This window comes from Lates calcarifer, linkage group LG2, assembly GCF_001640805.2.
Source record: "Lates calcarifer isolate ASB-BC8 linkage group LG2, TLL_Latcal_v3, whole genome shotgun sequence".
In the NCBI taxonomy this organism is placed as follows: Eukaryota; Metazoa; Chordata; class Actinopteri; family Centropomidae; genus Lates; species Lates calcarifer.
The window spans coordinates 15,621,571-15,647,475 of NC_066834.1; the positions used below are offsets into that span (position 1 = coordinate 15,621,571).

General features: G+C 38.3%; 1 protein-coding gene across 1 annotated transcript; it reads right to left on the reverse strand.

Moving 5' to 3' along the window:
• Positions 1 to 837: 837 nt before the first annotated feature.
• Positions 838 to 25,053, reverse strand: aldh1a3 (aldehyde dehydrogenase 1 family, member A3). Its single transcript, XM_018692925.2, has 13 exons — positions 24,896 to 25,053; positions 24,621 to 24,725; positions 23,969 to 24,109; positions 21,171 to 21,300; positions 15,780 to 15,841; positions 10,289 to 10,417; positions 8,793 to 8,906; positions 7,686 to 7,788; positions 6,580 to 6,764; positions 5,051 to 5,215; positions 3,881 to 4,038; positions 3,408 to 3,482; positions 838 to 3,306 (listed from the first exon to the last, which is right to left on the reverse strand). The coding sequence occupies exons 1-13, from the start codon at positions 24,992 to 24,994 to the stop codon at positions 3,237 to 3,239; spliced, it is 1,536 nt and encodes a 511-aa protein (XP_018548441.1). The 5' UTR covers positions 24,995 to 25,053; the 3' UTR covers positions 838 to 3,236.
• Positions 25,054 to 25,905: the final 852 nt, after the last annotated feature.

Genomic DNA, 25,905 nt, shown 5'->3' on the forward strand with positions numbered 1-25,905 from the left:
AACATAACAGACAATGTTGACAACAAAAACAAATCAAACAGGATTTAAATGATAAAACAATATAACAAAATTAAAGGAATATACAAGTACAGAAAGCTGGGCCATTCAAATATTAATGAATTCAATTTAAAAAAAAGAATTGAGCAAAGAGGTAAATTATATTCAGACATTATATGTAGAGTGTATCTAGAGTTTCATGATATTGGTGCTTTTGACCTTTTTATGCATTTATTTATTTATTTGAGTAGAGAAAATATTTTTTTTGAGTGAGTTGATTTCAAGGTCACTCAGTAGGAGCCATCCGAAGCAAAAAATATATATTGACAAGAGAGACCACTAAGAGTTTGTGAAACAATGCCCAGCCGCCCATTTTGTTAAAAACATCCTTTAAACATTTCTAAATAAAATTTGGTTGCTACAATCAGCAGGATTAAACAGCAAGACTAGAAAATAATATCTTCATCTGTCTTTGCCTCGCAAAACAATGACGTCTGTCTGAAAAGAACAACAGATTCCTGCACAGTATCTCTTAAGGTTTTAAATGTGATATTTAGCAAGAAAAAACATTATACATTGTAGTTGCCCCTGTTCTGTATAAGCAGTTGAGTGTGATGTGAGCTGCTTTGTTCTGTGTTAATATTTAAACCTGTATTATTCCTAAATTGCTCCATTGAGGCACCTGACTGTTCTCAGCACAGAATATCTGCCATTTAAATATACTGTTTATTACAAACTAGTTTATGTTGTAAATAATGTGCTATGTGGCATTGGTCCATACTGCACCCTATAAAAAGAAACAAATTCCCGTACACCAGGTGCAAAGAATGACACAAGACATATATATGATTTTCTTTATTCAGAATTTCTAATTGCTTACAAAACTTATGTGAGAAATGGCAGAGACATTCTTCTTCTCCATGTGTGATAATAAACAAACACTCAAATATATACGCTGGTTATATATTTATATAAATTTAAAAAAGTTGAAGTTGACACTATCCATGTAATGATAACATTATTGCTGTTGCTACTAAATGGACCTGGAAAGGTAAATATTACCTTAAACTGGGACAGGAAACAGAGGTGTCTCCAACATTTAAAAAGGGAAGGCACATTCTCCTCAGCAGAGAGAACATTTATATCAGATCACACCAGGAGCAGAATCAGCGCTTTCAGTTAGAAACAAAAAGTTGATTTTTCATCTACATACATCAGCTACTGTATCTTTTCCCACATTGGGAGATTTGATGAACAAAAACAACTGATCAATGAAATTCAAGCACAAAATCCTATTTTTGTTGATTAAACACTGTTTAGTGCATTTATGTATCTAATTTCTGGACTAAGCAGGCATTAAACTGCATCATTATAACTACTTAAGTATGTTGGAACATTGTAGGGTTGAGGGGGATTCCCACACAGGTGACATGACAGAAAACAACCATGAGGACAAAATGTCTGGCAAGTGTTCATATTTGCACAGATAATCTCATGCACTGTCCAAATAATAATAAGTAATACCAGTGCAACAGTTTTGGGATGTGGGAAATATTTTTCCATGGCTGCTGTCACATGTGCGCTGCAACCCCAAACTTATCTAGACAGAGGAGCTGAAAGTGAGAACACAAATGACTCAGTTGGATTGGACATTAACAGGTACAAGGAACAGGACAGAACTACAAGAACACAACATCACTGAAGAAGAAAGGATTCTGGTTAGAAGACTGAATGATCAGTAGAAACAGACTACGTCAGCTTTCTAGACCAGCACCAGATCAAACCCACTTATAGCATCCAGTGGGAGAGGTCAAAGATCACTGACCTGGAGTCAGAGGACGGCCAGAGAACAAGTCTCAAACTCACAGTTTTTGTATTTTCCAAAACAGAACTCTGTAATTTGGTGCTAACTATAGACGGAAAGAACTACCCAATTTAAAGCCAAGGAAATATTCAATCATTATGCATTTATTATTGGAAAGATGTGCTTCATATACAGTGTGTTGCATAGTGTGCGCGACTCTGGACAAATTTCACATTTGTGCATGTTCAGCTGCCCTGCTGTGCTTTGAGGGTTCAGCCAGCAGTTTCTGGTAATCAATTACACTATGTAACAAAACTGTTACTTTCTCTTGTCCTGGGCAGAAACTGTAATTTCCCATTTACTTATGCCTACAGACTTTGCTTCTGTGGCCTGGGTAACCAAATTTTCAAATTTGCCAATTTTTCAGAAAAGTCCAGGTAGATTCAGTGCTGATTAGCTGAGAGAGAATTCTCTAGAACTTAGAGAATTCATGAACATTCTGGAATGTTGTTGTCTTCATAGTAATGTATATGCAAGGGCTCACCACTCTCCACTTCAGTATAGTTCTAGCTGCCTAAGTGAACACTTATCTGAATCTATCAGAGATGGCATCAAGGAGCTGCAAGCATTCTCCAGATGCATTCTGCTCTGTACATGGCCAATTTATTAAGAGCGACAAAGTGCACTGTAACAGCATATACTAAAATGTGTGAAGACGACAAGGCACACTTTGGCATGCCTGTTGGGGATCAAGACAAATCCTGGGCACCTCATTTTACTGCAAAAAAAAAAAAAAAAAAAAAAACCTCTAGAAGGTGAGATAGTACAGTAAATCTCAGAAAACTACTCACTTCTAAACATTTTTTATAACTTTAGTATAAATCCATGTAAATCTTGATTCATATGTTGTTTTATTCAGACCTTATGTAAATGAAAATGTGCAAATTTGCCTGTTTTTACATAGAAAATGGGCTAATTTCTAAATTTCATTATCCAGATCAGAAAGGAGGGAATAATGGCCATTTTTAATACTTTTACAACATAAGTGATTAAGAAATAAGACATACTATCCAGGAGCAACATTTCTGTTACATAGTGTTGTTGGCAGTGTACCAGTTGAACACTGACTCTTCTTGATAATTACTGTTGTACTGATCACTTATTTGTGGGAGCTATTAACTTACAAATAAATTATTGGAAAATATGAACTGGTAAAACAGAGCATTAGCAGTTTTATACACCGACATTACAGTAAATCATAGAAAAGGTGATAAAACAATGACTCTTTTAGGGCTATGTTACTGTATAGGCCTGACATTAATGTCAACATCATGAGCCTGACTGAGACAAAGACAGGAATGCGGGGGATGTGGAGAATTGTGTTGTGGCCTGATGTGAGGGGAAGTGAAGAGCGCTGGATTTTCCAAAGTTCTCCTCAAATGGTTTCACTCAGTTTGATGGTCACTGCTTTCACCTCGGAGTACTCAGCCAGAGCATACTCTCCGCTGAGAGGACAGAGAGGACACATGAGGCAGGTTAGGGAATTCATAGTGACCAGATATAACCCAAGAATATGAAATGTAAAAGAAACAGTTAGGATACTTACAGTTCTCGTCCATTTCCTGACATCTTATATCCTCCGAAGGGTGTCTGGGCATGAAGGGCATTATAGCAGTTTATCCTTGAGCGAGAGGAAGAAAGAAAGATATCACTGCCTCTGTCTTTAGTTAAGCGCAAAGACTAGGACAAAAAAATACACTTAGACCAACACCAACACATTTAAAGGCACTAATTAACATATTGTAACTTGTTTGTTTGTTTAATCTGTACATGAACAGAAACATAAAAAAGTTATGAAGTTTTGAAACTTGGCCCTCAGAGCTAAATTTAATTTTTGTGATTTTCTGTTGTCCTCAAGATTTGAATTGAGTCAGCCTCCCCATCCTTTATCTCTGATTGTTGTGCTTCTGAAGTTTATAATAGCTATTATGTGTACAGCAGAAATTGTTTGAGAAAGAAAGGAACATTGGCAAACTTGAATCTTTCCCTCTGGAATCAGGACTGTGAACAGGGACTTACCAGACGGTGCCGGTCTCTAGGGCTGCAGACACAGACAGAGCTCTGTCCATACTTCTTGTGAAGACTGCTGACACCAGGCCATACTGTGAGCTGTTTGCTCTCTCTATGGCCTCCTGCTGGCTCTTAAAGCTGAATATACACTGCACTGGACCAAAGATCTGAGGCAAAGAAGTGAGTTATACTGTTACACATAAAATAAAAAACATGATATGTGATATAAACTGAGAAAATACAGGATCAAATGTGCAAACTAAGTTTAACCTTTTAGAAAAGCTCAAATTAGTGTGGTCAAGTTTGTTCAATATGCACTGGAAAATGTTGTTTTTAGTATCTGAACACATGAGTCACAATGGTTCATTTGGTCAGCTGTTGAAGAATTGCTTCGACAAGCCTCTCATCTAGACTCTCTTTAGCAAATCTAGAAAATATGATGTGCAGAATAAAGATACAATCTAAATGTTGCACTAGAAATTTCAACCGAGGTCTACGTGTATCTACCTCCAGTGCTACTCCAGTGATCTTAAACTTAGATAGATAAGATTAGATACAACATTAGTTCTTTATCTTCTTCTGCAGGAATCAGCTGAGTATTGCATTGAATTACTGTCTAAGCTAGTACCAGCTTTTCAATCTACTGCATGCCTCCTGGACATTCCACCAGCTAAAGGAGGAGTTGTGTTTTAGAAGTTTTTAACCCACATACTGTATGTAACATTTATCTTTTTCAACCTTTTTAGTGCAGCTTTTTGCATCATCGGGTTATCATACAAACAGAATCTCATACCGAAAGAAACAGTTGGAGAGATTTTCAGACCTCAAAATTCACAACCAAAACTTCAGAGGATTCAGCACAAGATGCAAACTCCTGAAAAACCTCAACAACAGAAAGGCCAGTGACGTACAAATTAGCACCACAACACTTAACATAACCTGACAGCAAGTCTTCAGTCCAAGGCCCAGTCTCACCTTTTCAATTAGGGGTGATAAACACTAGTAAGACTTATGTCAGTACTGTTGACCTATTGCATAATTTTGAGTTTTGTTGTCAGAAACAGGCCTTTACAGAACTAAAACTGTTGTTCTCCTTTGTCGTAGACTGTGACACACTGACCCTGTAGCCTGCACTGTTTGTGTCTAGTTCATTTGTAATGTACTTAAACAAGTTGTAACCTCTTCCTTGGCGATGCGCATATGGTCTTTGACCTCGGAGAAGATGGTGGGTTGAATGAAGAGGCTCTTCTCACCCACTGCTTCTCCGCCATACTCCAGCTTGGCTCCCTCCTTCTTCCCACTCTCAATCAGATCCATGATCTTGTTGAACTGCTGTCGGTCAATCTGCAGACGGACAAGTGTACAAGGGAAGGAGATGGTTTAATAAGGAACAGGAACAATCTAAAATCATTGTTTGCTGTCTTTAAACAGAGTCAAATAATACACTAATAATACACAAAGTAATACACTAATATTAGTTTCCTTTCTGTTTGTCTAACACAGAGGTAGAGGTGTTTAGCTGGTCTTGCATTGCTAAGATGTGTACAAGTTAAACAAATAAAATATCGTGTCTGATGTCTGGACAAGCTATTTTACCCTCCAGTCTTATTTGCTAAGGCTAACCATGTCCTAACTCGAAATACTTAACACACAGACATGAAATTGATATCCATCTTTCCATCTCACTCTCCCTACTGTGCCTGGAACTTAAACAAAAGTATACTGTAGCAATATTAATATTGTCAGGTACTTTTTTTCACCTTTTCCAAAGACTGATGAATAACGTTCCAATCCACTCGAACAAAATGACATCCACATAATAGCTCCCCCCTGTTGCCATACTTTGCAATGCTCATAGAATATGCTGAAACACTGGCCTGCAACTTTACTGTTTTGGTTCACTCTCACTGCTCTCATAGCATTATTTTCTCTAAACATCCACAGACAGAGTTACTAACTAGCTGTGTCAATTGTTGAACAATGCTGTGAAAGAGAATTTCCTCTGGGACAATAAAATCTACTGTTGACGTTAACCAGACTAAAATCTACCAGTCCTCATCCTTGATATCTGAAAAACTGTGTTGGAAAACACTTCTAATGAGGTATAAATCTCATCTTTGTGTGCTTTTTTTAAAATGCTGTCTTCTTTGTGCCAGTACAGTTCCCCAAGCTGTAATGTGCTCATTACTGTCCCCTGAGGCCAGAAGGTGCAAAAACACTCACTGGTAATTAACGGTTGATGGGAACAGCAGTTATAGTGGGTGTTTTTCCCCCTGGGCATCCACAATGAGCCCATTTCACACTCAGCACCAAACTTCAACTATCGACACAGGGGTGACATATGCCTTATCGGAAGTGTTTTCAGTGTTAACAAGAGAAAAGACTTCAGCGTTAAAGACGTGTTTCTGTAAATGTATACATCTGGCTAACTGCTCCACCTCCATTAAAGAGCATTTCACTGCTGCTTCAAGCGTCTCCCACAAACTGGATAAAACAGAGCTAGTGAACATAAAGAGCTAAAGAGCCAAATATTTACTTTAGTTGTTGGTAGAGACCAAAAATAGAGCTAAAAGAGTGTGAATATTGGACATTTGCCACATGGTCAGAAACTCCACATTGGCAGTTCAGTATGCTGGATGTGTAAATAAGCAACTTTTGATAACAAGTTCCCCATCAATCACTGCAGGTTTAGTGATACTTGTTCCTACCTGTGGCCCTTGTGTTGTCTGGGGGTCTAGTGGATCTCCTACAACAATCTTCTTGGCGTTTTCTATGCTCCGACGCACAAACTCTTCATAAATACTTTCCTCCACAAAGACGCGTGATGCGGCTGTACAGCACTGACCCTGGTTATAAAAAGCTCCTTTCTGGGTTTCCTCCACAGCCAGCTGCACTGCAGACACACATAACGGATACACAGTCAATGAGAGCAAAAATAAGAACCACACTAACATTTTAGGAAACATTTTCTATCATGTATCATTGGTCTGTGATGTTCAGCACATGTTGTAATTTACATTTTGAAACTTATTCATACCCTCTACCTGCTTTGTCTACTCTGTCATTCCTACAGTCACCATTCTTAATCCCACTGTCAAAGCTCTGACTGGCTCCTTTTTGTTTTGTTTTGTTTTTCACTGGGGAAACAGCTGTCAGTAAGAGCGACACTAGACCCAGCTAAATCTCTAAAAAAGCGTATCTTTAGTTATTTTTATTTACCTAAACATTAATTTGTTTATTTGTTGCTGTTTTGTTTTAAGAATAAGGCTGCAGCATAAGTATTACTATTTTGGTTAATGTGGGTAGTTGTTGATGCTTTTATTCAGAAGGTACTGGGCAGCTTGGGCACATCAAGTGAATCTACAAACACGGGTAGCCAGGTATTGGGCTCAAGAGGATGTCATTTTCTCTGTTTGTTTACTTGCAAAAAATTTAAAATAAACCAAACAAAACGCTCACCTGGACAATGGGCTTCTTTTTCAAGCCTTAGTGATGGTTTGATTTTGAGTATTTTTTTTGTTTGTTTTTTCTTCTCTATTATACAGATTTAGATTTAGGATGAGGAACAGTGTCCTCAATGATTGCTACAGTAGATTACAGTAAAACAACACCCAGCACTGGACCCAGGAACGTAAAACTGGGTAGGGTTCTTTGCAGGTCCCTGGCAATTCACCACTTAGCTGTAGTTTATATTTTTGACAATGAGATAGGCACACAAAAGTGAGAAGTAAGTGGTGATGTTGCGACTCTAATGCATGATGAAATAATCAAAATCCAACATTTTGATGTTTCTTCTCAGAGTGTGTTTACTTACAGTCACAGTCAGCAAACACAATGCATGGGTTCTTCCCTCCCAGCTCCAGAGTTACTCTCTTCAGATTACTTTTGGCTGCTGCTTCTTTGATCAGTTGGCCAACCTGTAGACACAATGGTAAACCATGAAACCATGAACAATGAAAATACAACTCCTTAACTTATACTTCGTAACAGAACAAGTGAGTTTTCAGCTGTGAGTGTGACTATGGATATCTCTTTTAATGAATGTTAAGGAAACCATTGATTATATTTAACAACTGAAATAGAAATAGGTGCATTGGGAAACCTGATTAAAAAGATTTTAGGTGAATGGTAATGTCTTAAATGAAGAATAATAATGGTTCCTTTGCATAAAAAAGCTATTCTTGTTACTTTGCCCATCAAATTTTAGCAAAGTCTATTGTAAAGCCACTTAATTTCATATGATGACATTTTTTATTTTCAGTTCTCTTTATCTAAGTCACTGTAACTGACACGTTGGCAATTCAGATTTTTGTGTGCTAAAATTTAAGACGTTACAACTCAATACAGCATATGGTTTTTACTGTATTTTGTATGAAATAGGGCTTTTCAACTGTTAGAAGTGACTTGCTGAGGGATCAAGAACCCTTTGATGAACTGAGGAATTAGTGGTTCAGTCAGAGTAACCAGGGATTAAAGTTGGTTCCTGGTGGTTATGGAGCTATCAAGGTCGAACTATCAGTGCTGTCCGATGGTGATTTGTCAAACTCAGACACTGCAGCTGCTTCAACATGTGTTAAGCTTCATTTAAAACTAAGCAAGTATGAGTATCGATTGGGACAAGGGAGGGACTTTTAGGGAAATGTTTAACATTAAAACTGTGGGTAGTTGGCTTCCTGGCTTGTTTACAACTTTGAATAAATAGTTTCATCACATAAACCATGGTCAAATATTTACTTTATTGTCTTATACCAAAACTTGTATTACTTAAGTTCTTGAATCTTCATTGGGACTTGGAGTGAAACAAAGTAATGGTCTGATCTTCTTCAATAACAAAATCAAAGTATATGAGAGCATTTATCTTTTATTACTTCTTCAAAATGATGGCTATGCAGCAAAAGTGTGTCCTCATACATTCACATACCTCCGTAGAGCCAGTGAAGGCCACTTTGTCAATGTCCATGTGGTTGGCGATCGCTGCTCCTGCTGTGGGACCGAACCCTGGAACGATGTTCACAACTCCAGGAGGGAAGCCCGCCTGAAAATGGCAATGGAGAGAGTGTGTTAGTGCAGAGTATTGCCAGTGATTTAATGAAAAAGGGAAGAGCAAAAGACCCCATATGACATTTAGGAAAAATACTGCAAAGTAAGACAACAAAACCAAATACTTAAACACACTACAAAAACAGACATACAAATGTTTTTTTCCAATCTTTAAACATTCAGACTGCATGATTCAGATATTATTCCAGACATCTGCTCTTAACCCTATAGTGCATCTGGATTTTCTATATTTTCAGCTTTGTGTTTCTCTTTTTTTTTTTTTTTTTTTGTCTATTTGCATGTGTTTGCAGTGTGTTGATCAGGGACACCGTTCTTATATCTAAATATTGTACCATATTGATGTTTCTCATTTTAGTATTTCTCTACAACAACAAATCACCTCTAAGAAATGAAGTCATGTCTTCTGTATTTTTTTCAAGCAATTTGAGGATTTCAGGGTTGTATGAGAGGTGTTAACATTCTACAACTTAAACTGACACATGGTAATGATTTTAAAGGCTGACGTATGGGCAGAAATATATCACTAAAAACTGAATTAGAATCACAAACATTTCACTTTTCAATTTCACTTTTTAAAAATTCAGTTCACTGTGGCACACATCCGGTAATTGAGGAAGAGCAATCGAGTCCAGAGCTCTTTTTCGGGCATTCAGTGCTTACTGTACATTTAGTTTTTTGACCATTTCCTTTGCTCCCATTGAGCCATGAACTCATAGCTAATGACGATATATCTATGGGAATGATAAGTGTGGAAAAAGCATTTTTTTTACCCTCTTCTTCTAACCTGCCTTTGATTGGCTAATCCCTCGTCTGCTAACCACTAACGTTAGCCTAGCTGTGATGCTAACCGATGCTATGAACTTGACAGAGCTGGGAGGTGAGTAACTCAGCCTGGGTGCTCACAACTGGAGGTAAGTCAATGTGAAACACTAAAGCACAATTAGACCTACAGGTAAGTTAATCAGTTATGTGTTGTTGATGTAACACAATCAACACTTCGTAAAATCAAAAGTTTGGACAAAATTTAAGTAACAGTCATAATGCTGAAACATAAAAATGTTAACTTTATGTGCAAAATCTTTGTCCCATATGCAAGGAATGCTGTTGTTGATTTACATTTAAAGTGTGCAAATGAAGGACATTATCCTTAAGTGAAACCTCCAGTGAAAGGGCTATTGGAAGTCTTCAAACCACACTTAGACTGTCTCCCCTGCTGGGTACAGTCTCGACCCTAAAAAACATGACTCTCTGTAAGAATACAGATTCAGAATCTGTTCAAGACATGGACTAGTCTAAACCTGTCTCAGCCCACAGCTTGGATCAATCCCACTGTACATGTTGAGCCTAACATCAGACCTCTTTGATGAGTGATCCGACGTGGAGGGCCGTGAGAGGGGTCTGCTCTGCCGGCTTGACGACCACAGTGTTACCACAACTCAGGGCTGGCGCTATCTTCCACATGAACATCAGCAGAGGAAAGTTCCACTGTCAGAGACAAAAACATACGTTAGTTGACTGTCAAAACATTTTCAAATGTGTGGTCTGACTGTGGCCAGTATTTAAGAACCTCCCTAAATAAATCCCCTAGACTCCTCTGGTCCCCCTGACACTGACTATATTAGACAATTTCACACCTGAAAGCTACCCAATATGACCAGAGTCTGATTTGCTGGCCACTGAGCAGTTCCACTGGAGCAGCTGGGGTTAGGGTCTTGCTCAAAGGCCCCTCAGTGGAAAGCTTTTTCACTCTCCCCTTCCAGATTCATCCCGCTGGTTCAGAAATTGTAATCTGCAACCTTATGGCCATAAACCCACATCTCTAACCTTTAGAGACCACTGCCTCTTACATGAAACATAACAATGTAAAGTAGAGAACAACTCAAAACTAAATCAACACTGTACATGCACATGTGTGTCTACTTGAGCTTATTAAGTCAAAGGTTATGTAACTCATCCACAACAACACATGTAGCAATGAGATTTAATACAAATCATTTAGCAGTATGCATCATGCAAAGATAATATCAGCTGAAATCTTTTAAAAGTGGATTTGAACAAAAGTCCCAACTTCAAGAGAGAAACTCAAGGTCAGCTAATGAAGGATAACTAACTTTTTGAACCTGGGCTTTATTTTCCCAAGAACCATGAAAGAGCTGCTGCAATGTATTTCAGTGGCAAATTGTCCACATCAAAGTACATCCACTAAAGTGCTTGTTTTTGTCACTGACAAAACCCCAAATGTTTAATGTATATATATTCATATATCTCTACCAGACTCCAGGGGAGCTGCTGGAATACCACTGCCTCAATCATATTCAAATCCTTTATATAAGTACAACACAATTTTGACATGGACAGTTGCCCATTGGATTACATTGTAGCAGCCCTATCATGTCAGTTAATATTGCTCATTAGTAACAACAATTGCTGTCCACACTGAAGAAGCTGAAGTATTTTGGGGTCAAAAGGTCAGTATGCTTCTAATAGATAACACTCAGGGATATGCAATTTGTAACTGTCTGAAAATGACAATCTGGCCTTCCACACCCACTTCATTTAGCAAGTGGCCAAAAATGTGGGTGTCACTGAATGCAGGCTTTAAATTTCTCTCTGAAGCTCTCTTTTTCCATTCTTTTTCCCTTACATTTTGTGTGTACATCTAAGCACAACACCACAAATGTCTAAAAGAAGAGATTCAAAGTATGTCCTGGCTTTGAGTGTTGGCTGATGTGGCATCTGCTAATGCTGGGAGTGGCTTGGACCTCTAAATGCATTGATTATGTTGACTATTTTTGAGTATTTTGAGTATTTTGAGTATTGGGTGTTGTGAACGTTTCAGGCCACAAGAGTGCAATGTAGAGTATATGTAAAGTAATATGCTTCCAAAAATATTAACCTTGAAGCTACATAAAGCTGATGAGAATGAAATACAAAATGGTTTTTACTTTACTTAATTTGATAATTGTGTTGCTACTCTGTGTGTATTATTTCTATAGTCAATAAACAAAAATCTACCAGTTCTCTTATATGTTGTATCATCACAGTAGCATGTATTTAACACTATTTAAGGTTGTATATGCCCCTTAATTATATGGTTAGCAGTCAGCTTGGTAACATATAAAAGCTGTTCAGCAGATGAAGGAGACGGCGTTTGACATGTCTGACTTGTGTGTGCGCAAGCATATGGCTGAAGACCAGTGCAGACCCCATACATTTCGAACGCAAAAGTAGTAGTAGCTTGGATTTGTTTGAGCATTTTAGCCAGCACTAGCTTCAGCAGTGATGAAGTGTAGTGGTGAAGAGAGAGCAAAGCCCAGAGTTTACTAGCGTCCAATTCTCACTTCAGGTCATGAGTACTTGGTAATGAATAAGTGAGAAAGTCTACTCAGGTGGCTGAATTTCCCCCAAGGGACAGGATGAAGTGTTTGGACATCCAGAAGGAGCTTGGAGTAGAAACCCCTGCTCTCTCACATAGAAAGAAACGGTGGTGATTTGAGCAGCTGCCACGGCTACCAGGACCTGGATAAGCAGTGGAAAGTGGATGGATGAATTGATCTTACAAGTGATCATATCATCACAAAACAATTGTTATACAGCAAACCTTGCTTTAGGGGGCCCATGGAAGCTCTTTGTCAGCTTTGTCCAGTTGGAACTACACCCTTGGTTATATATAATACTTCAACAAAAAGATATGCAGGTGTAATTTGTGGTTCCTACTTTTGTCAAATTGTAGTCTAGAATTAGTTTTTTAATCAAAGTTTTTGATATAAACAGTAGCTTATTTCTGTGATTCTGTTATAATCTATCACTGCGGCGGTCTCCAATGGAAATAATAACGACTACACGAAAGGCACAAACTTGAGCTAATAATCCAAGAAACACACAAATCATCACTACTTTGGTTTTCCAAGTTAAATCCACTTTATCACTTGGATGTTAGGTTGGAGGGAATATACAAGACAATAAAAGGAGCTCTAAATCATCAGGACTGGAGATGATTCAAAGTAAACAAATTCAGAAGAAGAGGTCATTTATTTTCCAGTTGCTTGTTTCCATGTTGGAAACCAATGGACAAATAATTGGGCACTTAAACCCAAATTAGACAGCAATATATGTGAGTGCTGCATGTTTATTGTTTAGGCATTGTTAAATTTACAACACTTTGGAAACACTCAGCGCCATTAAGGGATCTTGGGATCACAAGTCAGGAGAAAGGTTTCCTGTTTTCCTCTGACAATGAGTCATGTGGTGTGAGTGCCAACAGTACTTTCAGTAATTACACAACGTTCTTCAGTATAAATTTCACTTTTATGATATAATCTCCCATGTCAAACAACAGCCGTTTTGTTCCTTTGTTGCCAAAGCAACATTAGAGGTTATAGGCTTATGCTCAAAGATAAAAACTGAATGACTGTATTCTGTCATGATGTTGAAATTATACTCATGTGTCTGTCTGGATCTATGACAAAGTGAAAAACAATACGGTGAAACACACTGCCCCACCCTAAATCTGAAGAAGTTATTATCAAAAGAAAAAAAAAAAACATATATTCCAATGTGTGAAAGTAAATCCAAGCAGCACAGGGTTGAGGCAGTGTATTCCTGTAAGAATAGCCCTAAAGGGATTAGCATAGAGGAGGTCTTGTTTAGGGAGAGCAAAGATTAAGATAAGGTTTCTGGTACACACGGTTTCATTTCATCCTCACATCCCAACAATACTGTGAAATGAGTGCAGTTGCCTTACTAGCACTACACATTTATGATCAGTGCTTTTCTGGAAAATTAAGGTCAGTCTGCAACAGTTCCAATTAAACCTTAATACCTGTTGACACTTAAGGGGCCTACTGCATTAAAGGAGCACTGTAAGATAAGATGAGAAGATTTCATCTCTCTTCTATACCTGTGTCCAGAACATGAATAATTTATTTACAGAGCTGGAGATGGCACAGCAAGTCAGTATTGCTGCTATCTATCTCAGTGATAAATTGTGGTACAGCAACACAAAAATCCCCTGCAATCATATATGTGCCAGAACTAATGAAATTCCCTCCAGGTGAATCTAACATATTGTGTTCACAAAAATGAGATGGATGTGAGGTCACAGTGACCTTGACCTTTGACCATCAAATTCTCATCAGGTGATCATTTGGTCCAAGTGGATGTTTCTGCCAGATGTAATGAAATTCCCTCAAGGTGTTCCTAAGATATTGCATTCACGAAAATGGTACATATGGACAACCCGAAAACATAATAAGAGAACAGTGAACAGCTGTCTCCAGTGTTGCACTTTTTCTTGACTGCTCCATCCATCCCAACCTCTGTCCTGGTTTTGGTTTTTCGGCACAATACCAACATAGACTAGAATTACCGCCCAGCTCACCTTGGTTGTATGTTTCTTCTAATCAGTCTAGCTGTAGATAATTTGTGTGTCAATTCTTAAGTTACAGCCATTTTGTGCCATCATAGACCTTGACCTTTAACCTCTGACCACCAGAATCAAATCACCTTGTCTTTGAGCCCAAGTGAACATTTGTGCAGTTTGAAGGAATTCCCTCAAGACGGGCTTGAAATATCACACATCAAGAGGCCAAATTACGTGGATAGAGGGATGAACGAAAGATGGATGAACAGACAGACAAACAGTCAGACAGAAGAGCAAATGAATGAGCCAACGGACGGATAAATAAATAAATCTTCCAGCAACTCCAACACTCTCATTTTCAGGTTAGGATAGAGCACAAACCTGCAGCTTTTAAAACCACAATCCTTTTTATGTGTTAGACAAGATACAATGAGCACATAAGATAGCTCCCATATTGGACGGACTTTTGCAGGCAAACTCTCCCTTTTACAGTCTATGTGCTAAGCTAAGCCTCTGAGATCAATCCATGGATGTATTCAACAATGGATTATGAATCTAAACATGGCAGCCCAGTCATTCCACTGAGAGCTGCAAATGCCATGCCAAAAAAGTTTCTCCAATTTCTGCTGCTGCTTTTTGAACGTAATGTTTAGAATTCTTTCTGAATTTAAAGAGTAATTGTGAATGTGTATCACAATCAGAAAATTTTCTTTTGGAATGGAAAAACATTTTTCTGCTTTCCAGGGTGTCACGTGACCATGACTGTGCAAAAATGCCACACAGCCCAGCTCCTGCTCCTGAGGCTTGGATCTATCACTGTACTGATCTACACAGATGAAATGGATATCCATACTCTCTGAACTCTGGAGAAGACAGTAAACAAAATGAATGTTTTTCCCAGAATGTCAGAGCATGCTTTTAACTCTCTGATGACATACTTAAAACACATGTATGATAATTATCCATACAGTTAACACTGTGTTGGATTCTATATCCTCAAGTTATAAACTAGATATTGTGCAATGTTCAGATTTTTAAAAATGCTTAATAAGAACAGATTGTATTACAGCCAAATGGTCAAACATCCTGAGGCACATTTTAGTGGATCTCCCCAGCAGAATAAAAGCACACATACACACAAAGTTGTGTTTCCATCCCTTCAGAGGACATTACATTGACTTACATTAATTTCCTGGAGACTTACCGTAAGCCTAACCATAACCCCTAATGCCTGGCCTACCCTTAACCTAAACCTAACCTTACCCTGACTGTAAACCAAAAATGAAATAAAATTTGACGAGTTATAATGATTTGACCGTGTAAACAGATTTATGTCTCCAAAACAGTTAGAGTTATACAGGCCCACACTCACTGTAACCCTATATCAACAGCAATGTATGAATAGTATGAATATATGAAGAGTAATCAAAATTCCTATTACATATTATGGCTAATAAATTCAAACTAGATCCCTTCTGGACTTACTGGAATAATGGCTCCACACACACCGACTGGCTCATGTTTAGTTAAACATACGAAGCTTTCATCTGTAAAAAAAAAAAAAAAAGAAGACAAAAAACAGAAACAGCACAATCACTTTTATACACTATATTGTAAGTTTGAAAAGGAAAGAAGACTGAGACATCACAACCAGCATCACTGATGGGCAGTGTAATGTATTAGAGTACTCTGATTACTTTTTTGTTGAAATGAGTAACTTAACACATTAGTTTTGCGATTCAGGTAATCATCGGTTAGTTACATTTTCAAATAGGCAATCCACGCTAACGAACTAGTGGAAGGTTTCCTGTCCTACAGTGTGTCAGTGTGGTCAGGACAACCATTACGCTGTGGAAATATTCACATTATTTTGAATTTGTGGGTGAAAAAGAAAAGAACATCACAGTGAAATGCAAACTGTGCTTGGGTGATAAGTGTCTGTCAGCTGTAAAGAACTCTACTTCAAATTTGAAGAAGCAGCTTCAAGCTAAGCTAACAGCTCCACAACAATGGCAGTGAGGCTTGTTGAAGAGGAGTAGAACAATGCTGATGCTACATTTTTGGTAACACAAAAGTTACTTTTCTCAGTACGTAATTAACCTAACGTTACTTTTTAATATCAGTAATTTTGTAACATATGAACTTACTCTTAAAAGCAAAGTTACCCAACACATCTGATGGGTGTGGTTGGGTTTGGTTGGAGGTGTGCTCTGTTTCACCTGTAACTACACCCAGAAATGAGTCCTAGATTAAACTTGTACAGCAGCAAGGTGGGAAGTGAAACTGCTCAAGGTCAAAAAATAGAAAGAAAAAAATGTCAACGGGTGTTAAATTCTTTAAATAATCAGTCATTTCTGCAAGTAAACGACAAATGTTTATGGTCAAGGAGGAAATTGGGATGGATGGATGGATGAAAAAAACTTTGGACTTTAACACAGTAGACTGCTGCTCTTTACTGTTTTCAAACACCAGCCAACATTGTTAGGTTTTTTTTAACCGTGACCATGTTTCTCCATGAACCTTATTCCCAAGTATTTATTTTTTGTGACCATGACAACAGAGGTCACCTAACCTTAAACTAAGTAGTAATTTTTACCCCAACCACGATGTTTCCAAATATTAACTACAGTGGTGTCACATCATAAAACAGACTTATTTCAACTGAGATTTGTAATGTTTTTGGAGAGCACAGATGAATGATATCATGCTGCTGATTGAGGCGTCAGACCAGGAAACGTTTCTGTTTGTGTCACTGTGTGGACAAACGATTAATCTAATTAAATTGGAGGATTTGTCAGTTCTTAATGACCTTTTCTTAAACTGAACAACTTTTCACACAATGTTTAGAGTGAAAATATTTCTGTAAAGGAAGCAGAAACTGTGTATGTGCAGAATTTCTCTTGTATTTTTAAGTTTTTATTTAAATCCTTTCTGAAAGCCCCACCAATACTGACATGACGCTAACACGTGACTTAAGGTAGACTGTACATGGATGTATCAGAGACTCAGCATGTTGACCTTCTCTAGTTTCCTGTGTAACTGATTACAGACTGGGTGGCTCCCCTACAACAGGACTCATCTCCAGCTGCCTTTATCTTTGACTCTGCTATCAGCGTGTAACACAAGATTCACAAGAAGCATGTGTTTTCATCAGCACTGAAATGGTTGACTACATATTTAACCCATTGATTTCAGTGAGTTAAGGTTTGTGGTCATTTATTGTGTCTTGGTTCTCCTCCCATTTTTGTTATGTATTATATGTTTATTTTATAATAAATCTTTACACTCAGTATCTTTATACTTTGTGTATCCAATTTTTTGTTCTTGGATCAAAACTTAAAGCAATGCAACTGCAAGTTCAACCAGTATTGTACCAGATGATCAGATTTTTTAAGCCAAATCTTTTGTTATTATATATAATGTTTATTAGACAATAGAATGAGTCCTAAAACCTGGGAATCAGTTAGCATTTTAGCACTTCCGGTTCCCTCATCCCAAAGTCAGTGGGTTTTTGGTTAAATGTCTGAAATAAGGTCTGTGGTTTTAACACAAGCTCAAGACATTTTCACGTTTTATTCTACAACATAAAATCTGTCAGAAAATAGTACACCTGTGGTTTTTAAAGTTTTTTAAGTTGCCAACCTCCACATAAAACCAACGAGTGTCTAAATGAGACTACAAAGGTTGTTGGGGATGTTAACATGAAAACTGATCTACTCACCAGTCCACCTTTACAGCCTCGTTGTGTTTATACTCACACTCTTTCAAACTATCACTAACTTTCTAAGAAGAAAGGCTTTTGTAGAAGAGGTCAGAGCTAAATTAAATGACAAGTTGGTGGAGAAGTTGATGTCATGTGACCGTGGTGTAGCTGGTTTATAGCTTTCTCCAGAAGTAAAAAGCTAATGTTATAGCATTATATAGAGCTGGAAATTACATAACATAATAGGTCCCCTTTAAGGCTTACCTGGGTCTTTAGATTCTGTGGCACTGGGAAAATTACCTCTGCAATTGCAATCACAATAAGCTGAATGTTAATAATGATGTTAATCATTTACTTTTTGCTGTTTGACTTGTGACTTTGCAACTTTTTTTCCAGTGATAATGTTGGTACTGGCATGGACTTATAACATCCTCTAACATTTCATAATGTCAAATAAATTAAACCACTGCAAGCTTATTAAGCTCGTGAAAATTTCAGTCTTTGTAAAATAGAAAATGAAAGCAGCCGAGGAGCCACTTATTATGTCTGTAATCCTGGTGATTCAGCCACTGTCAGCACAACAAATCTTCTGGTAAGAGGAATGAATGAAATGAAAAGTGAAAATATCACTGATTTAGCTCTGTTGGTGTCTGGTGGGTTTCTTTTTGTCTCACTCTGTCAACTGGTTGCGTTATTAGCATTTTGTCGGTCCTTATTTGAATTTATGAAGGAGAAACCTGTTGATGTTTCATAATTGTTGTGCTATCTTTATTTATATTGTTGTTTTGTTGTTGTTGTTTTTTAGACTGCTGTTTGTACTTTATCTATACCGTTTCTTCAGATGGTGGACAGATACCAGGTACATATGTTTGATTTTCTCATTTTGAAATGCACCAAAGAGTGAGAAAATTTAAAATGAAGGAGAAGTTATTGAAGTTTCTATTACATAACAATAATTACTTCAGCTTCACCTGAATGAAACAAAACCATAATTAGTCTGTACAGCTTCTCTACCACTAAAGCATGTTTAATGTTCATTGTAGAATTATAATTTGAGTCAGAGTTTCACCGTGTGTATTTTGCCTACAATTTTGCACTTTGCATATCAAACAACAGCTCAATCATCTTCTTGGTGAACAGTGGTGAGACGACTCCAGTTCAGAGCTGGGGATTACTGGCTGAGTGGCTGCTGGTATTGGCGAAGGCACTGAGCACAGCACGGATTGTTAATCCCCACAGACTGTTGCACCTCACTGATCACTATCTCTGCCTCTTCCTCTTCCTTTTGTCCTACCGTGCCGTTCGTCTCTCACCACACTATTAGGATCTAATCAGGAGGAAAAGGCAAGCGTGTTTTGTCTATCTGCTGTCCTGCAGAGGCGGAGGAGAGGCAAAGTAGGATTTGACAAAAAGGGGGAAGTATTAAGAGGCTGAATGAGATACCACCCAGGGCTGAGGACAATCCTGAGCTAGGACAAGTCACCAACTCCATCGTAATTAACTTGTTTCCCAACAGTGCGCAGGTTATGGATTCTGAAAAAAGTACCTCTGTGTTTCTCAGGCACTCTGGAAACTCATCTCATGCTATTCTTAATTATCTTTATTTAGTTATTCATGTGTAAATATTATCTTTGTTAAAATGAGCAAATAAATTAATTTGGGAGCACAAATTATTAATGTGTTGAATAAATGTAAGGTCCCATAATATAATAACACTGCTGGTAACACTCTGAGTACTCCTCCCTGAGCTGAATGGATTTGACACCTTTAACATTAACAGCATTAACAGTAATTTAAAAAGGCAAATTAATTAACTTGTGATGTCAGAAGATAGTTTACTAATTTGTGTTCATGGGTCATTAATCTGAGAGCACAAATTACTAATTCATTCCATCAACTGTCAAATTAGTGTAACAATAATAATAATAATAAAAAATCTCTTGACACCCACCAAGCTCTGCAGTTTCACTATAAATTATGTTGGGATGTGGTAATTGTGCCGCTAGTTTTGTGCAACCTAGTGTTCAAAATCACAATGCACTCAACAGTGTAAAAACAAGATGGCACCAATTTCTGTCAACACACTCTACAGCCGAGCTCAAGATGAAAGTATCAGAGGAAAAAAACCTGAGCAGAGTTTATGGTTGAAACTTTTTCTGCTCAATAATATTTGTTGATTGATATGACAACAGGACATCACCATTCAGATTTATTTTTCAGTTTTCTAGATGCTTATTCATCATTTCACTGAGAGACAAACAGAGTGAGAGCTGCTGTTCATAGCCTGTTAGTAAATGTTAGCAGAAATTCACACAGGCCAACAAGTGTGACACTTCCTACAGATTCCTAGTTTGGAGTATGGTAGAAGGAAAATTTATAGAGTTACAAAATGTTGAACAATCATAAGGCTTTTAGATGTGTTGGGTTGTTTGCAATTTTGTTTTCAGACAGCCATGTTTAGGCAAGGAAATACAATAAAATAAACCCATTTTCCCTAGATGCTGACTTCTTTTTTTTTTTTTCAAAAACTATTTCCTGTTCAAAGACATGGTTTAGTTTTTCAGGTCCTACTGTTCCCAAACAGGAGAAATTAGACATGCAGACAAAATCAACACTCGGGTCTTAGGAGGTTAAAATATCAGTTTCAAAATCATTTTGTATACATTAGCTTCTAATAGGGAGAATGGCCTGTATCATTCCCACTCTGCACCTCAAACACCTGTTCTTGCTCCATATAACTTGGGTCGAGTGGATACGATCTCCTGCAAGAGGTGTGTTACACTCAGCCGAGCGCTGACTTGACATGAGTAGACAGTGTGTTTGTTGCCTGAGCTATTAACAGGCTTTATTTTCAATATATGACCTGTTAGCCTCTAGGGTTATGCTGCTAAAGCCCAACAGAATTTAAGGCACCAATGTCCTGCTCAGCAAAAGTCACATTGCCTTGCTTTAAACAGTCAAGCTATTAAACAGATAACAGCTCGTACTTTATACACATATCCATGATTGCAAAGGGTCAAGACTTCAAGTTCATCCAAGTATTATTTCAGATTTACATTCATAACTAAATCTTAGTAGTGCCATGTGAATTTTTCCTCCCTTTAGTGTCTCAGTTCTTAATCACAATGGTTTAGTTTCCTGACAGCTAAAGGACGATCGCACCACACACTCACCTACAGGCAGACTCTTGCCATGGATCTTGTCGGCCCAGCCTGCATAGTAGCGAAGGGTTTTGATGCTGCCGTCCAGGTCGATGTAGAAGGACTGGAGGAAGGGCTTCCCTGTGTCCAGAGTCTCCAGGGTCTGAGGAATCAGGAAAAACTAGCATCACGGTTCGGTACATGGCCTTGACATTTTGCTGGTGATCTGAAGATGAAGGAATGTATACCTCACGCCAGATTTGTGAGTGATTCATTTAGAGTAAATTTAACTTCTCATATTGTTTGATATGAATAATGTTTCAGGTCTGAAGAGGCAAAAATATACTGTTTTACAAGAGCAAGAGCAAAAGATTTTTCTTCCTGGCCGCCATGTCGAGAACAAACTCCCAGGTTAGTAAAACCTATCTGGAGGACAAAATAAAGGCGCACAGTACAATTACTACCCCGAGTCTCTGTTGTAAACTTCACTCCCTACTTTAACACTGACCCACTGTTGTTTTCCTGTGCAGTTTTCCTTTACTCAATATTTCACCAATTTCAGTCTGATCTGCAAATAAATTGATTCAGATTTTCTGGATAAACTGTGGCCTTGTTTTTAATCATCTGACTGTTCAGACTGATGTGTTACAGTTCTACATTGGGGGAACACAATGTTATCATCTGATCGAAATGTTGGACAAAAACTCCAATAATAAGACCAAAATTGTAATAAACCAGAGTAATCCTTAAATAAATATCTATAATCTCTGGTACCTTCCAGGCCTCCCTCTTGCCCATAAAGTTACTGCCGGCCATCTACAGTTTTATTACCAGGAATTTAATATGATGCTATACTCGTTGGTTCCAGATATAATAATAATAATTACTATAATAATGGTGAATTAATTTGGGGCCTAACAAAGGCAGCGAGTTGTATGAGGCTGAAATAGCTGGCATGGTAGTTTCAGTGTGGAGCCAAGGGTGGTGCAGTGGGATGTCGGCCACAGTGGTCCACTGTTCTCCACTCTTTTTCCAACATATATACCATGTTTACTGGAGTTTATTTCATTGTAAACGGGAAAATAAGGAGACAAACAGACACTGAAACCACTCTACCACTTCACTGTACCTTTTAAACGGCCTGAATCTGGACCATATTTCCTCAAACATAGCTAGGAGTTTAGTGTAATTAGCCATACCCTGCACACTACCACTCCAGAGCATGTTTGCAATTAGCAGTCACATGCAATCTGGTATTATTACTTCACTCACATCTGTAAGGGTTCATTTACAGATCTGAGTCTTACTGCAAGCTGGCAGCTAAACAGAGTGAAAAAGGCACAGCAACGGGGGATTTCATTCCAAACAATATCTGAGAGAGAGGGAACGTAACATCCAGCAGTCATTACAAAGAGAGAGAGAGAGAGAGAGAGAGAGACCGGGGTGGGGTCACAGTGTCATGATGTCATGCAATAATATAGGCCAGTCCCTGATAGGAATAAGTCAGAGCCATGACAGCACATGGACAGCTGCAGGAAAATCCCACAGGTTTGTTGTTTGTGAAACAGAACTTACTCCTACAACTGAGATCTATTCTGATCATTGAAAAAATATCTGATTCTGATTCTGAGTTTGTAAGAAGAAAGTGATGGAACTGAACTTTTCACCATTACATACATTTACGAAAGTACTGCAAGTCCCTGAACACAGGGACTTTACTTGAGTATTTCCATTTTTGCTATTCAATGCTATTTCAATACATTTCAGAGGGAATCACTGTACTTTTTACTCCACTACATTTATCTGACTGCTATAGTTACTTAAAAAACCTGTTAAAACCTGTTAAACCTTGTTATACAATAAATTAATCACTCAAAATAATATAAAATACTCTCAACCATCTCCACTTAGAGTCAATAAAGCTCAAAATGCTGATCACAAATTCATTAATGCATCAGTAATAATAATCAAATATAATATAAAACATAATAATATCTCCCTGACAGAGGCTCTACTCTAAATGTATAATGCAAGTTTTTTAATGAGGTGCAGTACAGGATTTGAATACTTAATACTTTTTCTACTACTGGAAATTAGGGCCGAACAATTATTCTAAATATTATCTCAGTTGCAGTATCCATATCACAGGTGCTGTACTTTTTTGGATAAAGGTGAAATGTGTCACAACATAACGACGTACATAAATCATTGTGGACTTATCATGTTCTCCAGATGTGAGGGAACATGTTTGTTTGGTACAGACCCCAGCAAATATCACCATTATCATCACTGTTATTTTTTTCAGTGAGAATGAAATTCAAAAATTCCCACTAAAATCCTGACTCATATTGTAATATCTGTCAAAATAATTGTAATAAGATTTTTTTTTTTTTTGCATATTGATCAGTTTTACTGGAAATCAGAACAACTTTCTGTCGTCAGCTGTGTATTTTGGTGATCATGTTATGCCTAAATAAGTCTTCTGTGGTGATAAAACAGTGATATGTTGTCACTATGACACTAACCACTTTCTAATGTCTGGTCATGTATCAACCTAATATTCTGCAGTGTTTTAAACTTAGAAGGCTATGTTTTCTTTAATCAATAATTAATAATTCGTCTGAAGTAAATGTAATGATTCCATCCTTGTATGCAGAATGTTTTTAATTAACTTGTTTATCTTTTAGATAATTGAACTGAACCGGACCTACGGGACAGTCTGATACACTAAGCAAAAAAATGTATTGTAAGTAAAACTGTTAATGTGTCAATGTACGACACGTTGTTAGAGCAGCTGTCTGCAGAAAACATTAAACTGAGAGTGAGCTCACCGCCAGCAGGAGCCGGTCCCTCTCCATCAGGTCGGCCAGTTTGTGCAGCAGCCTCCCGCGGCTGGACGCGTCCATTCTCCGCCACACAGAGCCTCTCTGCCGGGCCGCTCTGGCTGCCTCCACCGCCTTGTCCACGTCTTCCTACACACAAAAAAATAAAGCGGAAATAAATGCAGCAAAAAGTACAGCACTGGGCCACAGTATGGCTTCTTCTAAAATGTTATGGCCCGTTTTCAGTTCTTAATTAGGCCTCTATTGGAAGAAATAGCCACAGAGTAGTGGTAGTAATAATAACAGACCTACTTTATTTTAAAAATACTGAAGTTCACACGTTATCTTTAACTAAATGTCCCGTGGCGTGTGATATTTTGTGGATATAAAAGTTTGGCAAAAAAAAAAAAAAAAAAAAAAAAAAAAAAAAAAAAAACCTCATTTATTTGGTTGAGTTCTTATATGACTGTATTTCATAGACATTTCTACTAGTAAACAAAAAAACTTAAATAATCTAATATTTAAATGAAGTTTGGCATAAAAAAATCGATTTAGAGCCAAAACAGTGAAGCAGAAAACAAACGGTACGCAGGTCTGCACCAAGTTAAATCATTTATTATGAATCATATTATATAGATAACTGTAAATGATGCCTTCTTACTTTGTCCGCTTCCTCCACTTCACAGAGTTTGACACCTGTCGCCGGGTTGAAGGTTGGAAACGTCCTCCCTCTGCAGGACGTGTGCCATTCATTGTCGATAAAAATCTGTGGAGTGTGGAAAGTTAAATATGTAGAATCTCTGACACCTGACACGATCATTTAAAACATGAGCAGAGTTAAAGACACAGTGAGGGGACATGCTTTGTCTTGTCACTAACAAACCCAGGCTGCAGCAGCTGAACCGGGTCTCTGCGGCCCCCCCTCCTCTCTCTTACCTTGGTGTGTCTGATCTCCTGGACTTCAGTGGGCTGAGGGAAGGGCAGAGCCGGGACTCCCTCAGTCACTCCGTTCTCTGATATTCCGTTCTGTGCCATTCTGGGTCAGCTCTCCTGAACTTGCTCCGTGTACCCAGCTCCTCCACTGTGTTTTTATAAATCCGCGGAGCTCCTCCCTCCTCACACAGCAGTTGAAGAGATCCCAGCTCCGCCCCTATCAAATATCAAGGGCCCTTATCTGAGGGAGATCTGCGGTTTTCTGCAGCACCTTGGAAACATCCTGCAACATGTATCATGTTTATTACTTATGCTGTGTGAATATTGTGGCGGGGGCATGCCTAGATTCACTTCCTGTACACACTGATGAACCAAAACACTAAGACCACCTCTACCTGCTGGGGCATGGACTCTACAGACCTCTGAAGGAGCCCTGGCAGAGCTGCAGAGAATCATCTTGTTCCAGGACGTCCCCCAACACCCTGACCTCCTGTTCATGGTCCTCAGACCCCTGTCCAGTCTGGAAGATGGTGGATACAGGCAGTGCACTTGTACTTTCACTCTAACCAGTGGTGATTGTGGAGGTCGAGGAGGTGTGGGTGTGTGTGACCTTTCAAAGAGCTGAGGGAGAGTCAAGAGTAAAATTTCACAGCTGAATTATTTGGCTGTGTCCATGAGTCCGAGCAATGAAAATAATGAGACTGAATTCATTCAGCTGCACAATATTTACATCGCAACACCGCAGCTTTGATCTGCTTCTGTCGGCCGATCTGGAACGACTGCAGGCCACTCATCAACCTCGCCAAGGTGTTATCAGTTGTGATGTTCCTCGCAAAGTTGGTTTTTGCACCTGGGCCTGGTGAAGTTGAATGGAGCTGAACACATGCAAACAAATGCTTTTGTTCTTCAGGGACAAAAGCTGCTTGCTTCGCTCCAGACTTGCACTCGTACACAGTCTGCTATTGTTTCCTCTTCATTGCTTCTTGTCACTCTTGATGTCAAAGTTTAATTAG